We start from the raw sequence: 15,840 nt of genomic DNA, 5'->3' as shown, positions 1-15,840 counted from the left end.
TAATCTAGGTAGATCTACTGAGAACAAAGACTGTCTCAGGCTTGCTAGTATGGACACCTTAATCCAAAGACGTCTTACTGCGTCTTTAATCATATTTTTCAAGGCATACAGGCTACAGGGAGCTTCGTATATCTCTAATTTTTTCACACCTAGGGTCTGTCACTACAATTTGCGCTCCTCTGCTCTTAATGTTTCCCAGCCTGTAAATACCTCTAGCCATATTCGTAGGTCTTTTTCATATATTATCTCTCATTCCTGGTACCAGCTACCATCTTCAGTTAAATCGGCAACTACTCTAGCAGAATTTAAGACTGGCCTATCTCGGATAACTACGCTTGACTGTAAGTGTAATAAATGTATTAGTATACAATTGTAGGGGTAGGGTTATGAATTGGTAATTAGGCTTCAGGGTTAGGGCTACAAGTTAGGTGATTAGGACTGGTAGGGTTTCAGGGGAGGTTCAGGATTAAGACTAGGGGTAGGGGGCTAGGTGATATTTTTGCGTTTCTTTTTTTCGTCATATATACATAAACTTGTACATATATTTATATACACATCTGTATTTTAACTGTCGAGCGTTTTCAACATGAGCCATTAGGCTCGGGGGATTGGGTAACCACCCCCTACGTTACCGAAATAAAATAAATTGTATTGTATTGTATTGTATTGTAGGAATGTATATGAGAATCAGTCGAATTTAAAATAGGTACTACATCCGCTATACAATGCAGTGCCTTCTTGTGGACTTACGATTTGTGCCGCTAGAAGACATAACAGTATGACGGTGAAGATGAGAAAAGCGTCAGTCAACAGAAATGAAAGTGAAGGTTGAATCTAAAATCAACATAGAAAGTAATGTTTACTTAAATTGACATAAGTTTGTTGTTCAATGCCTTAAAGTATTATGTAGCCTTCTCCGAAGAACCGATTTCGATCGCACCGGCATTTTACATCTGAGTAAAACCTAATTTTTCAACGCAAAAATCAAGTAAAAAAAGCCTTTAATAACATCTTCCCTTGTTGATCGTCCACGATGAAGATTGTTCTCACGACCGAGTTAATCAAACTGTTTATGTTGTCATCCGCCATTTTTCGTTGTTTTGCGAATTACCGCTGTACTTTCAGGCCCAGACCCCCGCTCCCCGTTCCCACTCCCCACTCTCCGTTCCAAGTTTTGCTAACATTGCAAATCATACTTGAGTATTTCCTTCGAAGTCACGATTGACTAGAGACGCACTCGCTCCGTTCAACTATTGGTCATATATTTGGGTAGTGTCCGGCCTTCTTAATCGAACCACTAGCAGAGAACGAGTGCATATATAAATGCATTCTCTGAGGTAAGTGAAATCTGATGATACGCTGTGGAACAGAATATTTGCTAAGAACATCTACGAAATGTACACATATCCGCTATTTCTTAGACCGAAAGGATGAATCTAGCCATTTGCCCCCATTATCGAGAGAAACAATAAAGCGAAATATTCGGCTGCAGTGTACCCCTCAATCGAAATATGTAGGACCATATATATATTTAGTTATTTATGATGGAATTTGTCTCTTGTTCGCCTCGCTATTTTCCTGATTGTTGGTCTCCTGTCATGAAATATCATTTTTATCCCCTGGTAAAATGTAGGCAAAGCTTTATTTTCCATGGCTCGTTTGCTCCTTCTCTTGTTAACTTTAGCTCAGTAGAAAATAGAGTATAGCAATCCCTTAAGCGGAAGTAGATATGATTACAAACTCTAAGAATATTAACATTCACTTTCGAGAACTCCACTTTTGTTTTCGTTATTGAATCGAGTTATTATTCAGGCTTCTAGTTAAAATTTTAAATTCCTATCTCCAAGTTACCGCTACAGTGAGTCTTTTTCTGAAGAATCTATTCAATCGATTAGTTCATCATGGCGTTCATTGGCTGTACACAAACTGAACGTGACAGTGACCTATTTTAGGCACGACGATACAGCATTTTAGGAATTTGAAGTTGAACGGTCTAAACAAAAAACTTCCGCTTTACGTGCAGATATGCGCATAAAAACAGTTGATTTTGGAAAGCGTCTTGTAGCCATTGTTTATATTTGGCTAACGCGGTAGTGCTTTGTTTCTCTAACACGCTAGATTTTGTTTATTTGTTTGTTTTTTAACTCGCAAAGCTCCTTTGTTCCTTAACACGCTAGCTTATCTTTTACATCCCACCTTACTCTGTTACTTGTGTTTATCAGCTTCGTAATTGTGAGAATGGTGTTTGTGGAATATATTACTTACAGAATATAAGCGAAAATGAAGAAGATCTTCTCTCCTATCCGAAAGTTGTAATAAAAAAGAAAACATTCACGGCAAACCACGGCTCTTTCCTTCAGGATTTTCGCAAGGAATTCAGTGAGCACGACGTGTTTCACAAGGTTCAGAGGAGCTCAGTTTCATCACGTGAATTATTTTTTTAAAACTTAATTCTTACCTTGTAAAATATAAATCCTTATCGCTTCAAGAAGTTAATAAGCCAAGTACCAAATCTTTGTGAATCCTTTAGTAGCAGATTTCCGGCTCCATGTCTCCTACGCAGTCGTTGTTCGTCACTCTATACAAACCGGCATTTTTAAATTCAATAAGCGCTAGTTAGCCGGCGCAAAACGAAGCTTTCCGAGCGAAGCTGCGTATTATTTACTGTACGCCTATCTTGGCAAATTATGAGCTCTTAGTCTTCAGCACTGAGGTCTATACCTTGCGTAACGCAACTGTAACGCTTCTGTTGATGTTCTCTTCTCGGACGACGAGATGACGAGGAGCAACGCGTCAGGAAACTAAAGATCTCCAGCAGTTGGATAGCGGAAAACAGTGGAATCAGATAGCCGCTCGCATTAATACGAAATGTACAAGAAAGAGGACTCTTATTCACATACTTAAAAAAACTGGTTTGTTTTGAAAACACCGGAGATGGCACGATTAGTCCATCATTTAACATAAAAAATTATGGGTCGGTTAATTGAACAGAGTTTAGCCATTTTTCAACAAAACCGCGATCTAAGTTTCTATGATTTTGGCTAATCCTAGCATAATTAAATTATGAACGTTGCTAATTATTATGGGGAACAAAAAAGCATAAACACAGACTAAAAAATCATTTATCTGCCCAAATTAATGCATTTACAAACAGGTTAGATGACGACAGTCATAGGAATCTATAGCGCATAAAAATTGGCAAATAGACTGTCAGTTAATAAAAGAAAAGTACAGTAGATATTTTATTATTTTGTAAACTCTGTCAGTATAAAGAAAAAAAAAAGATGACGCTACTACTGCACCCCACGGACTGACGTGCTTTTCGGTTTACAAATTTAACAATGTAAATAACTAATGCCTCGGAGACTAGCAGAACAGACAAACACGGTGAGAACACTGTTTACCCTCATCGAAGTAGCCATTTGCTTTGCATCATAAAGGTTCGCTCTTATTATTTTAAAAAGGTTGTGCTTGCTACCTTCAAAAGTTCATGCACGATTTCAAGAGCAAAGGACCTTGCTCGTTCGGCCCGTGTTTTGCAAGCTGTTTTAAGAAAATGAGGAATTCGATAATGAAGGAAGCAACTCAAATAAAGTTTTAAATGATGGACAACAAGTCGAGATATTCCATTGTGTTTGACGAATTAGTTTGCACTGGATATCGGCCGGGCGTATCAGTGAGCTAAAAAGCCATAAAGCTTTGGACGTACTTCTTCGGGTGTTGGAAGCAACTTTAACTTTAAGGGGCGTGTTATAAAATTGGCACGGTCACCGTGATATATCGTGCAAAGTTGCAAGCAAGGATCTTAACACGTTTCTTTGTTTCTACCGTGCGAAGCAAGACAATAGCTGCGAATTTAATGAGGCAAGTAACTTACAAGCAACTAACTTGTTGAAAGCTCGTTCTTTTGTTGTAGCGTGCGCGCTGGTGTACCGTGTGCGTGCGTTCACCTTGTTCCCTGAAATCCCGTGGAGGGTCACAAATGCGCGGCAGTCAGCAGTTTTTACAGAATTTCCACCGAAAATTTTCTTTCAAACTTCTTAAAAGTATCAAATGTTTGTTTAAAAAATGTCAATCGATTCCAAAAATTAATTTGGTTTTGAAGTGGAAGAACTCTCCTAGCCTGTGTATACTTTAATATCGTTCGGTTGACTATTCTTCTGACCCGACTGTCGGACACACTCTCGAATGGACTAAATGCCGGAAATTTTCACCATTTCAAACAAAATCAGTCCATTCTCGCTACATTTAACTAGCATCAAGAGATAACATACATATTCGCCTGTTTCCTTCATTGTTTTTTCTTTAATTTAAATGCAATTACCCTGCGTTAGTCACGCAACGCGTCACGTGACGTACCAAATTATGGCCGCAAAGGAGACTAACTTAACGCTAATAGGAATTTATGACAAGTCAAAACAACACAGTACCGCAGTCTACATTCTTTGAACCAGCCGTGTTCTTCTTTTCTGTTTTCTTTTGACGTTGCCAATCTAGCGTTTCTAATCTAGCAAATTAAATTTCACTTTACAGAAGCAGGAATTAACCCTGGCATTCAGGATGAAGGGATTGAAGTTATTTTTAATTCTCCTATTATGGCGTCTTTGTAAAATCATCCATGGTAAGTTACTTCATCGTTTTAACCTGAATTGTCAACCGATTTCGTCAATCTTCGTCGCAAAATGTGTTTTGGTAACTGCACTGATTCACTGTGTTACTGACTTACAAACCTTTACGGAGGAAAGGAATATTTAAGAGCACAGCTGCACAATAAGGAGGCTTAGCGTAGTAATTGTTAACTATCGAAAAGGAAGTGATTAAAATTAATCAGTACAACGCCCTTTCTATTTTAACTGTTCGATTTGATCTGGCAGATGCTAATTTCTCTTGTTTTTCTCTACTGTACTGCTTCCCATTCACCAGTTATCTTGTGGAATTTTTGAATTAGCTATTCTCCTCTCCTCACAGCGTGTGAAGAGCCATGCTTGTACTATAGTGTTGGGAATACCATAAATAGTATCAACCTGCTGGCTGGGAAAACCGCTTCTAGTGTTGTTGTGCAAGATATTGGAAAGGTCATTGTTGTTGCAATGGACGTAGAGGACAATTATATCTATTGGAGTGACTCTTGGAGTGGTACCATCAAAAGAATGGATCTTCAGACGAACATTAAAGAAAATGTGACGAAAGGCGTCGGTAAAGTGGGAGGAATAGCTATAGACTGGATTAGCAAAGACATATTTTGGACGGACACAACAAACAACCGAATAGAAATGGCGAAGGTTGACGGAAGTGACAGAAAGATACTGTTTGACCGAGACATTGACAAGCCTCGAGGTATTGCTGCTGATTCGGTCAATGGGTGAGTAAGGAGAAGTCATATGTACTTTAAGTATTGAAATCACAACTTACGAACTGAGAAGCTCGATATAACTAGGAAACGTCTAATTTTGACACTTAGGATAGACCTTTTTTAATTCTTTTTCTTTGTTATTTCTTTTTTTGTTCAACCACTTCCTTAGGACGGTGTTCTCAACGCTTCAGGGTATAGCATTGAAGACGTGAAATCATCCAAAGTGCACTTTTTTCATTAGTGGTGAATCACGTTTCTCTGTTACATGTTTTGTACAATTTGCTCTAATGGCGTGAGAGAGTTGCTGCAAAAGTCGTCTCTTCGCAACCAAATGGGCAAAATTCCCTTGAAATTTTGGTTATTTTTTATTAAAAAATGAGAGTTCTAATGATACAGAACCGTAACTGCCTCTCAGCAGGATAGGTTAGCCAATCGCCTTGACAATTATTAACAATTTACTGCTCTTTGTTAAATAATCAGGTCCTTTTTTCTAATATTAACACCCTGAAATTAATTGCTGTCAAGAGGAATAACACAAAATTAATGAATCAAATCTTACAGGTACATTTTCTGGACAGATTGGGGTTCAAATCCTAAAATTGAGAGAGCCACCTTAGACGGGAAGGAAAGGGTCACCATTGTAGAAGCGAGTTCCAGTTTCCCTTTGCAGTGGGTAAATGGTGTAATAGTAGACTACGCTGATTCAGAGAGCGTAATTTATTGGGTCGACGCTGGTCCGGGTGTGGTCGGTAGAGCTGATCTGGACGGACGCAATCAAAAACTATCAAAAAAGATAACTAACAGTCATCTGGTCGCTATAACACTTCACAACGGGACTGTCTACTTGTCTGATAACAGAGCAAAAAAAATTCGGCTGGTGGACAAAACAAACCTTGAATATCTTGGAAATCTCGACCTGTCTTTCCCTGAAATACATGGAATTACCGTATCAGACGGATCAAGGCAACCTCTAAGTAAGTAAAAATTGTTTGTTGTTCTTCCTACTTCGATTTTTTAATTTAACCCTATATGAAACTTTAAACTATAAACACTTTAAAGGAGACTTTAAACTATTTTCAAGATAAATTTAGTCGTGTACAATAAAATCCTCAATGTGGAACAATTTAATTTTTTTTTCGTACAATCAGTTCAGGAAAACGTGTTTTAAATTTCCATGTAGAAGAATGTTTCATGGCATACATTTCTAAAAAGCTGCAGGAAAAGACAGCAATACACATTCAGTCACAAGTATAAGAGAACATTTTTTAGTAGCCAAGGGGCACTCAAAGTCGACACTCGACTATTTTCTTTGAAAATAAAAGAACGAAACAAACATTTTTGAACCATCAATTATCACTGCATTACCCACAAAGATATTGGTTCACCAGTTGTAATTAGCCAAATCAAACTTCTTTTTAAATAGATCTGGTGGCTGTCAGTATTACATTGGAAATGAAAATGGAAGAGGTATTTTAATTTTCTTTTGAAGTACATTTCATCGCAACAAAAAGGAAATCCTCTGACCCTCACCCCCATCTCCCGCTCCCAGCGAATAATTAATGGCTGGTGTCTTTTGCTTTCGCTCGAACACAATTGTCTGCTCTTTTGGACTTCTATGATACTGTTACAAGTAATACTGGCCATTGCAGCTATATCTGTTTCTTGAACTATCTGGAATTTGCTTTGCTGCTGAGGGGTGATCCAAAAGTCATCACATGAGAGGTCATTCCCAGCTTTACTAAGCGGTTGTAGCCTAAATACTCCAGGCACGGTCTGTTGGGCACATAACTCCTAAGCAGAGTCCCTTAAGGTTGGGCAGTCAAGGGGTTTACTGACTAAAGGACGAAGTATCGATATTATAATAAGATAAGTAGGTTGAAGAACCTACTCCTTTTTGTCTATTTTAATAACTTATAAGAATGTATTAAAATATGTCTATCAGTGGGAGGAAGAGAAATTTAAACAAGCAGTCGTGAAAGGGATAAGAGACTACTGCTATGAGGATACATGCAGTTGCAAATCAAGGTATTGCAAACACTGTTTGTGGAAATGAAATGATTCCCGTTTTGGTATATTACCGTTGAAGTTTGAAATTTTCTTGCTATATAGTAATATTTATGGAAACCCAACATGGGAAGGCATGCCCATCAGAGCGAAAACACCATTGATAATTAGAAAAAAGGAAGCATTAAAGCTATTTCCGGTATGGACGAATTAAAGTGACTGCCTCACTTGACTAGGAGGCAGGGGGAACCCAACACAGTGACCAAGTGTGCTTGACTGCTCTGACTCAGTGCACCTGAATGTGGAACTTGAATGTAAAGCAATGTGCAACCACCACATGATCATGCTTTAGCATAAGATATGTAAAACATCGAGATATCCTTTCCTTCTCGACAGAAACACAACCATTGAAAAGCAGTTATGCAGCATCTTACCAAATGATTCCAACGCCAGTTCAGCTCAGATCAGAGTCCTAAAGCAACCCGGAGAGTCTTCAGTTCTGAATCATACTGAAGTTGTTTTTTCACTCATTCTTCGAACCCAATCCAATTCATACCGTACGGTAATAAAAAACAGCACTTTGGATTATATCGTGCAAAAGAGCGTCTACTATATCAGCAAACATTTAGGTGGATACAAGGTTATATATGTAAACTGTAACCCTCCATCATTCGAAAATTTTTGTAATTATACGGAACTCCCCAACGATATCAATGGAGAGGAGGTTACGAAAGGAGTGTCGTCGAAAAAGGGAACCATTGATTCAACAACAGCAGGAACAGTCACAAGTGGAATCGTTATCGTTATCATTATCGCTGGCGTATTTATCTGGCGCAAAAAGTATGAAATTAATGATGATTTTAGATATATGAAAATTCATATATTTGCACTGCGGTGGAGAGATGAAATTAAGAGATCCTCGCAACTAAGAAGACTACTGAAACGAGTAGTTGTAAATAGGACCAGGTCAGGTCCTATTTACAACTACTTGTTTCAGTAGTCTTCTTAGCTGCGAGGATCTCTTAATTTCAGGTATGAAATTATATTTGAATTATTCAGTCATTTCTCATTCATCTGTTTATACTACCAGTCAAATTTGAAATTCACTTCCTTTGGAATTGATTGTAGATAAATATAGCTTTTGTCTACGTTTGTGGACTTCACTTACTTATAAAATGATATCCTTATAATGATCGGTGCCTCTGCAGTTCAATTTCAACGGCTGTTTCAATTCATTTTTGTCTTTAATTGAGTCAGTAGTATAGTTTATTTAATTACTTGACTCATATTTAGCTCTGTTTACTTCTAGGCGGTATAATGGCGTAGGTGATGAACGAGCCCATGTGATGGGTAAGGTGGAACACGGCGATAGGGACCCAAGCCAAGAGCTACACTTTAGCCAAGATGTAGCTATCAATAACGGTGACCAAAATACAGGTAAAATACAGATAAAACAGGGAAGAAACTTGACAACAACTACTGTCTAGGCTTGTCGAATAATAGGAATTCTGTAAATAACTTTGCAATACAAGAGAGCCTCTCAAATAAGGGGACAGGAGGACTGCAGCATGGTGGAGTCAATCGGGATTCTGTTCGGAAAGAAAAGCATACGTCCACGCAGTTACCCTGCCCTAACACAAAACGTGGAACTTAAGAAACCTGTGAAGATTGTGGCGCATCTGGTGTTAAGTTACACAATACCCACACGATTTTAGGTTTTCCACGTGTATTCGTTACCAACTGAACATAAGATTATCCTAACAACTTTTTTATTGCTCGGTTCTCTCCAGCACATGTTTTTTCTTACGTCATATGACATCTACCAGGATGTCCAGTCCTTTCCGCGCGAACGCCTGACACTTAACATAAATTCCTCTAGGAAACAACGTGATTTCACTACCCAACACTTCCCCCTAACCTGAAAAAGAAATGTCATTCGTGACATTTAGCATGTGATACAAAATATTCCTCTACAACAGGGGCTTGTGTATTAGGATTGTTCAACACATAAATCCTAGAGTGATCAGGCCCAGCTCCTTACAGACCACCAACTATCACAGTTCATCTGACCATACCTCTGTTCACAATTCTGTATCACAAAGACCATCTCTGGATAGTTCTCTCAGCATTCATGAAACGAATGTTAAAATACACAAAAGAAAACTACATTTTTGCTTCTAAGTTCTCTGAGCAACAAGAATGTAGTACACGGGTTATTGTCGGTCTGTACTGGAATGGCTAATGTGGCATTTCCCATTGTGGTAACTGAAGCACTGCTGGATAGGGCATCCCATACGGCATCATCGTATTTGCCCTCCAGAACATCATGGGTACTGCAGGTGGGGTGAAACCGGTCATTGGTGGTGGCAGCATACCGTACTTGTTTACTGGTGGCGCAGGTATATAGGGTACTTGCGATGGTATTCCAACCTGGTTTATCTCGGTAGGTGGTCCTGCATTAATCTCTCGTACGTAAGTTGGGTTCCCAAGACTGTCAGATGTTTGTCGTTTGGGTCCTTGTCTTGCCCGCTGAGGGCGACCTCGGTTACTAGCATCCTCTTCCATGCTTGTTTCTCCACCAATGGCTTGAGGGTTTTCAGTCGCTGGTACTTCATCAGGAGAATCAGTGATGATAGCACTTACCTCAATTTGGACTGACACCTCATCAGAATTGACATTTTGGGGGGTTTGGTTCTGCTCCGACTGCTTCTTTGCTTGCAGACTGTACCTGTATCTGGGATTGATCATTGCCATCATTTCCTGGTGATAGGTAAATGTTGAGATGTCGGGAAGGTCATCATCGCTGTCACTTCCATAGCTATGCTCATCCTACATCAGCTGCTGACCGTCATCGCAATGATGAAGTGTTGGTGGTCTCGGTTTCCTTACAGAAGGAAGCTCCTGCCACTGTTTAGACGGAAGATGGTCACAAGGAAGTAACAGGTTTCGATGTCAAGTACGACTCTGTCTCTGGCCTGATTCTGATCTCACGTCATACACAGGGCTTCCCTCACCTTTTCTTGCAATCACCACCTGAATCTCATCTTCCCAGAAGGCACGGAGTTTTCCAGGTCCACTGCGAGGGGTGAGGTTGCAGACTAGGACACGATCTCCCACTTGCAGTGCTGAAGATCTCACTCGTTTGTCGTAATTCCTTTTTCCTCTAATGGCACTTTTCGCGGCAGATTTCAATGCGAGTGAGTAAGCTTCTTGCATGGCAGTCTTCCACTTAGTCACATACTCAGCATGTGATCTGGCTCCTGTTTCTGGTTGGGGGTCAAAGATTGCATCAATTGGTAGTCGTGGGCTTCGACCAAACAACAGGAAAAACGGAGAATAACCTGTTGACTCATGAACAGTGTAATTATATGCATGAATGAGCTTGTTTACATGCTCCTTCCAACTGGATTTGCGAGTTCCAGGGAGAGTTCGCGGCATATTTAGTAGCGTGCGATTCATCCGTTCGACCAAACCGTTCCCTCGTGGGTGATACGGGGTAGTTCTAGAATGCATAACTCCAGGAAAATTCCTCTAACCGCTCGAACAAATGATTTTCAAACTCCCCTCCCATGTCATGATGGAGTTTCTCTGGAAATCCAAAACGCGGGATAAAGTCATTGAAGATTCTGTCTGCAGCAGTAACGGCGGTTTTGTTCTTCGTTGGGTATGCTTGAGCATATATTTAGTAAAGTGATCTACCACAACCAGAATGTACTTGTGGCCCCCTGAACTCCGTTCTAGGCGTACAAAGTCAATGGAGAGTATTTGAAGAGGAGCTGTTGTGACAATTGGCTTTAATGGCTCTCTTGTTGGTAGATTTGGGCGTCTCTGTTTCAGACAGCGGCATGTATGATGGATAAAGTTGTCTATATCCGTGCTCATGTAAGGCCAATAAAATCTCTCAAGAGCCAACGCAAGCACCCTCTCGACACCAGGATGACCTATTTCTTCATGGAGTTCACGGTATACGGTGTGGTAGAACTATCTTCTGATTACGATGCAGGATGCTACTCTTCTTGTCTTCATGAAGTTTGTGCCACTCATTCAGGAGCTTTCGAACCAATGGCGATTCTTTTTGTTTCTGCCCAACTGTCGGCTTCTGCTTTGCTTTGATGACTTTCAGGACACGCCCAATGTGAGGTTCTTCTTTCTGTGCTCTCACTATATCCACAACTTTTACTTGATTGCAGCCTGCTTGTGACGGAATGTCTACCTGATGGAGCTCCCCGTCGTCATCAGTCAGGGCCATCAACCAAATTGAGTCCCCACTTGACAATGTCTGAATTCCACAGATTGAGGCCTGCAAGCTCTCAGGAACTATTCTCAGTACAACTATCCATGTAGTTCTTGAAGTCAGCAGGTATCCTGGAAAGACTGTCAGCATCAGTGTTCAACTTGCCTGGTCATTACCGTATTTCAAAGTTGAAGTCCGCGAGCTCTCCAACCCACTCAATCATGTGGCATTTAGTTTGGCAGACGTTAACACATAAGTTAAGGGATTGTTGTCTGTGTATACCACAAATTCAGGGGCGTAGTAGAGGTAATCCCTGAACTGTTCTGTCACTGCCCATTTCAAGGACAGGAATTCCAGCTTGCCTGAATGCATATGATAGTTGCGTTCTGATGGAGTCAGAGTTCTTGATGCGTAGGCGATTACTCGTGTAGAGCCATTCTGTTCTTGGTACAAAACCGCACCTAGGCCATCCTGTGACGCATCAGTATGTGCTATAAATGCTGCATCGTAATCTGGGTACGCCAGCACAGGGGGTGACGTTATGTGATCTATTAAGACCTCTAATGCTGACTGGTGCTGGGTCTCCCACTCCACTGGTGATGAAGATGATATTTGCCCACTGTTTCCCCTTGGACTATGTTTAGTGGAGGTGACATTCTTCTTCTTTCACAGGTCAAGGCTGAGAAGATCATAAATGGGTTTTTCTGTTTGTGTAAACTTTTTGATATGACGACGGTACACACCAAGAAGACCTATGAGTTTTCTCACTTCTCTAACTGTTCGTGGTCTTAAGTTCTTCATTGCAATCGCTGTACATGTGGCTTTGGGATCTATTTGGTACCCATCCTGAGAGATAACTCTTCCAAGGAAAGGCACTTCACGTTTGAAAAATGCACACCTTCTCGATTTTAACTTTACACCATAACTCTTCAAGCGACAGAGAACTTTACGAAGGTATTCAATGTGTTAAGAAAATGTCACTGAGAATACTATTACATCATCCAAGTAAGGAATACATATCTCGTCGCGGAGCTCCCTGAGGCAATTCTCCATAAATCTCTTAAAATTTGCTTGCGCATTCATCAGTCTGAAGGGTATCCGAACCCATTCTTATAGCCCCAACGGTGTGACAAGGGCTGTCAATGGTTGACAGTACTTTCCCATGAATCCGTGGTGGTAGGCTTTGCCTTGGTCCAGGACATTAAACCACGACTTGCCCCCCAAACTGTCCAAAGCTTCCTGGATACGAGGAATCGGGTGACGGTCTGGCACAGTTTTCTTCTTTAATTCTCGGTAATCTATACATAGTCTCATTCCACCATCTCTCTTACGGACACATACAACACCACTTGAGAATGGGGATGTAGACTTCCTGAAGAAAACCTCGGTTAAGCAGGTCCTCAATATAGCCTTAACTTCTGGATAAAACGGACGGGGTAGGGAAAGGTAATTCTTCTGAACTGGCTGGTCACTAGTCATCTTAAATATCCATTTCTAACTCTGAGATGCAGCCAACATCATTGTCACTCATCGCAAATGCATCTGCTTCTTCTAATAACAACTGCTTTGCTTGCTCCTTTTGTTCTGCTGTCAGTCCACTCAAATCAACTTCTGGTAACTAAGACAAGTTACTCTCAATTTTCTCAGTTAGTTTATGTTCTTCGCAGGGCAGCTCCTTGTCTGGAGTCTGCGTCTCTGTATTCTTGAATCTCACTTCAACAGGAGTCACCGAGCGAACTAACCGAAGGCGGCCGAGGACCACTCTTCTGGGTAGAGAGATGTCGTGATTGGTGTTGTTGGTCACGTTGATGGATAATATGGTAACATCACCTTCCTTCATAGTTGTAAGGGAATCATGTACTTCTAATCCTGAAGGCCAGGTAGCCAGCTCATCTGGTTCAAATATTACCGGTGTCTTGCGGTGAATTGGTCCAGTGTTGGCACGACAAGGTAAACGAATAGTCTGTCCAGCAGGGATAGTATGTGCCTTAACTTAGCGGATTTTCTTTCTGCATATGGGATATCATGATTTCCCTGTTTTCTTGTAAATTCAGCCCGTGTTTTCCGGCTGGGCCCAGTGTTGTCACCATAAGCTTAAACTTTGAACTGATTAACCCAGCAGCCAGAAAAAAATGTTAACTTCCTCACTGATGATGTCTTGATGCTTGTTTTTGTTTCCACATTAAACAATTCCTTGCTTACTTCTTTACAGTCTTACTTTTTTCTACTTCTCTTTCTTACTTCTTTTCACAAATAGAAAAGGATATGAGGAGGAATTTTTTAGATGGAGGAATTTTTTACATGTAGAAAAAAAAATTTACTTACATGATTGTTTTGACAGCTTGTGGTCCAACCCACGTGACTGGGAGATCTGTCCAGGATGGTCTTCCCAGCACAAGCACAAGCGCAAGAGGATCAGAAGATGATATGCCTCTAAATGGCAGCAATTTTTCATTCAGTAAAAGTGAACCAGGTAAAATTTTTGAAAAATACACCCACCACCATCTAATGATGTATTAGCTCAAGGTTGTCAACCAATGAATTGCCGTCTAACAACACCTGCTCTTTACGTGACTTTATATCATAAAACTTTGGATACCTCCCTACTGAAAGTGTCAAAACAAATCATGTCAACTTTGGAGAAAAGATTAATTGAAGTTTACTTCTCCTAATGCTGCAAGAGCAATATGGCCTATGCAGCACTATCCTAAATGGTTAAGTTGAATACATTTATATATCATATCTAGTTTTCAACATCAAATAGGAGAATTTTACTCGGTCAGGAGAAATACTTACAGTAGGTTACACGATTGTTATTTTTCAAGGCGTGTATCTTTTGATCACAACAACCTTTGACTTGGGTTTTCTAGTCTTGGGGAAAAAGGCTTCAAAATTTATAGTTTTTCGTCGCCTATTTGCGACTACGGTGTTGACTCTGAATCAGTGAAACATTGTTCCTTGTATTGCCCAAGGTATGCCGCTCAATATAATGTCCTCCTTACCTCTGCTGCTAGTAACATGAGACATGGTCTTCGAGCGGCGATGCAAGGAAACTAAACTTTTTAATGTAAGGTGTTGAGTCTGTAAATTACGATGTGAATTGTGCTTTTTTTCCGCGAAGTGCAAATTTTATGATTTATACTAATCACTTTTCAATGGCCATTGTTTGATTGTTTAAATAATATATCCCTAGCTACGTAGGTTTAACTCGTTATCAAAATTTGTGGGTGTTGTCTGTGTATGTATTCGTGTGAGCCTGTATAAATTAAATTAAAGTTTATATATTCCCCCTAAGCAAGCTTAAAAAAAAGGTTGTGTTCATTAGTGGTGGTTACGAATCTTTTTTTCTCCATTAACAACAAAGAGGGTAACCTATTCTTTGTTCCTTTCCTGTTTATAGATGAATGTAACATAGTGGAGGATGAAAGGCCAGGCGTTGAGGCTAACAAGAAGATCAACAAAGGGGGCAGTGAAATGAATCAGATGGATAATGCCGCAGCAGACCTAAAAAGTGCCAACGATAATGATTCAAATGCAGATCAGGCTAAAGTGACTGCCACTGGGCGATCTTTTAAAGTCGCAGACATTCCAATTAAAGTGAAGAGTAAAATCTGCCTTAAACTTAATGTAGAAGATAATTATTATTTTAATGATTATCGCTTACTTGGAGAGAAAATGGGATTTGATCAAGATGTGATAAAAAATTTAAAACGGTCAGCAAATCCTACCCATGATCTTCTTGACCTGTGGTCTGTTAAGCGTGAGGCAACTGTAGAGAAGCTCAAAGAATTTCTTAGAGAGGATGATATGGATAGAGATGATGTTGCAACCATTCTTGAAGACTGGTTGAAAAAAGAGATTTCAAATACTTGAGGTATTGACAATTTTTATTATTTTTTGCTTAGGGGTTTTTGTTTTTCTCTAAGAAAAAGCTATGTTCATTTAATAGTGTTTTACATTACGTTAAAATAGATATTAAAATCCTTTTTGTTTTCATTTGTCAATGTCTGGTTATGTTATTTTTAATCTAGTCCTTTAGAACTAAAACCGACTTGATTACTGTGATTGAGCTCTTTGCTAGTTTCCGTTGCTCCCCCCTGGAGTCGGAGAGGAGAGCTTAAAGGGTTTTTGCCTCACATCGTCTCGACGAGTTCATCAGCCTTTTCTCGGGGTGCTAGAGAAGGAGATCACTTGTTTGGCACTCCTTGTTGCCAAAGAGCATGTTCAGAAGAACTAACCGATTGGTTCA

General features: G+C 40.0%; 1 protein-coding gene across 2 annotated transcripts; it reads left to right on the top strand.

The window, feature by feature from the left end:
- Nucleotides 1-1,177: 1,177 nt before the first annotated feature.
- On the top strand, nt 1,178-15,587 carry LOC131773549 (uncharacterized). Of its 2 annotated transcripts, XM_066165582.1 has the most exons (10): nt 1,178-1,337; nt 4,534-4,621; nt 4,969-5,362; nt 5,915-6,327; nt 6,777-6,820; nt 7,296-7,378; nt 7,754-8,197; nt 8,667-8,794; nt 13,933-14,064; nt 14,992-15,587. In XM_066165582.1, the coding sequence occupies exons 2-10, from the start codon at nt 4,561-4,563 to the stop codon at nt 15,462-15,464; spliced, it is 2,172 nt and encodes a 723-aa protein (XP_066021679.1). In that variant the 5' UTR covers nt 1,178-1,337; nt 4,534-4,560; the 3' UTR covers nt 15,465-15,587. The 2 variants fall into 2 exon arrangements, with proteins under 2 accessions (XP_066021679.1, XP_066021680.1); XM_066165583.1 differs by lacking the exon at nt 1,178-1,337 and having other exon boundaries at nt 4,924-5,362.
- Nucleotides 15,588-15,840: the final 253 nt, after the last annotated feature.

The sequence above is a fragment of the Pocillopora verrucosa genome, chromosome 4, assembly GCF_036669915.1.
Source record: "Pocillopora verrucosa isolate sample1 chromosome 4, ASM3666991v2, whole genome shotgun sequence".
Lineage (NCBI taxonomy): Eukaryota > Metazoa > Cnidaria > Anthozoa > Scleractinia > Pocilloporidae > Pocillopora > Pocillopora verrucosa.
This window is presented reverse-complemented; position numbering and strand designations above follow the sequence as displayed.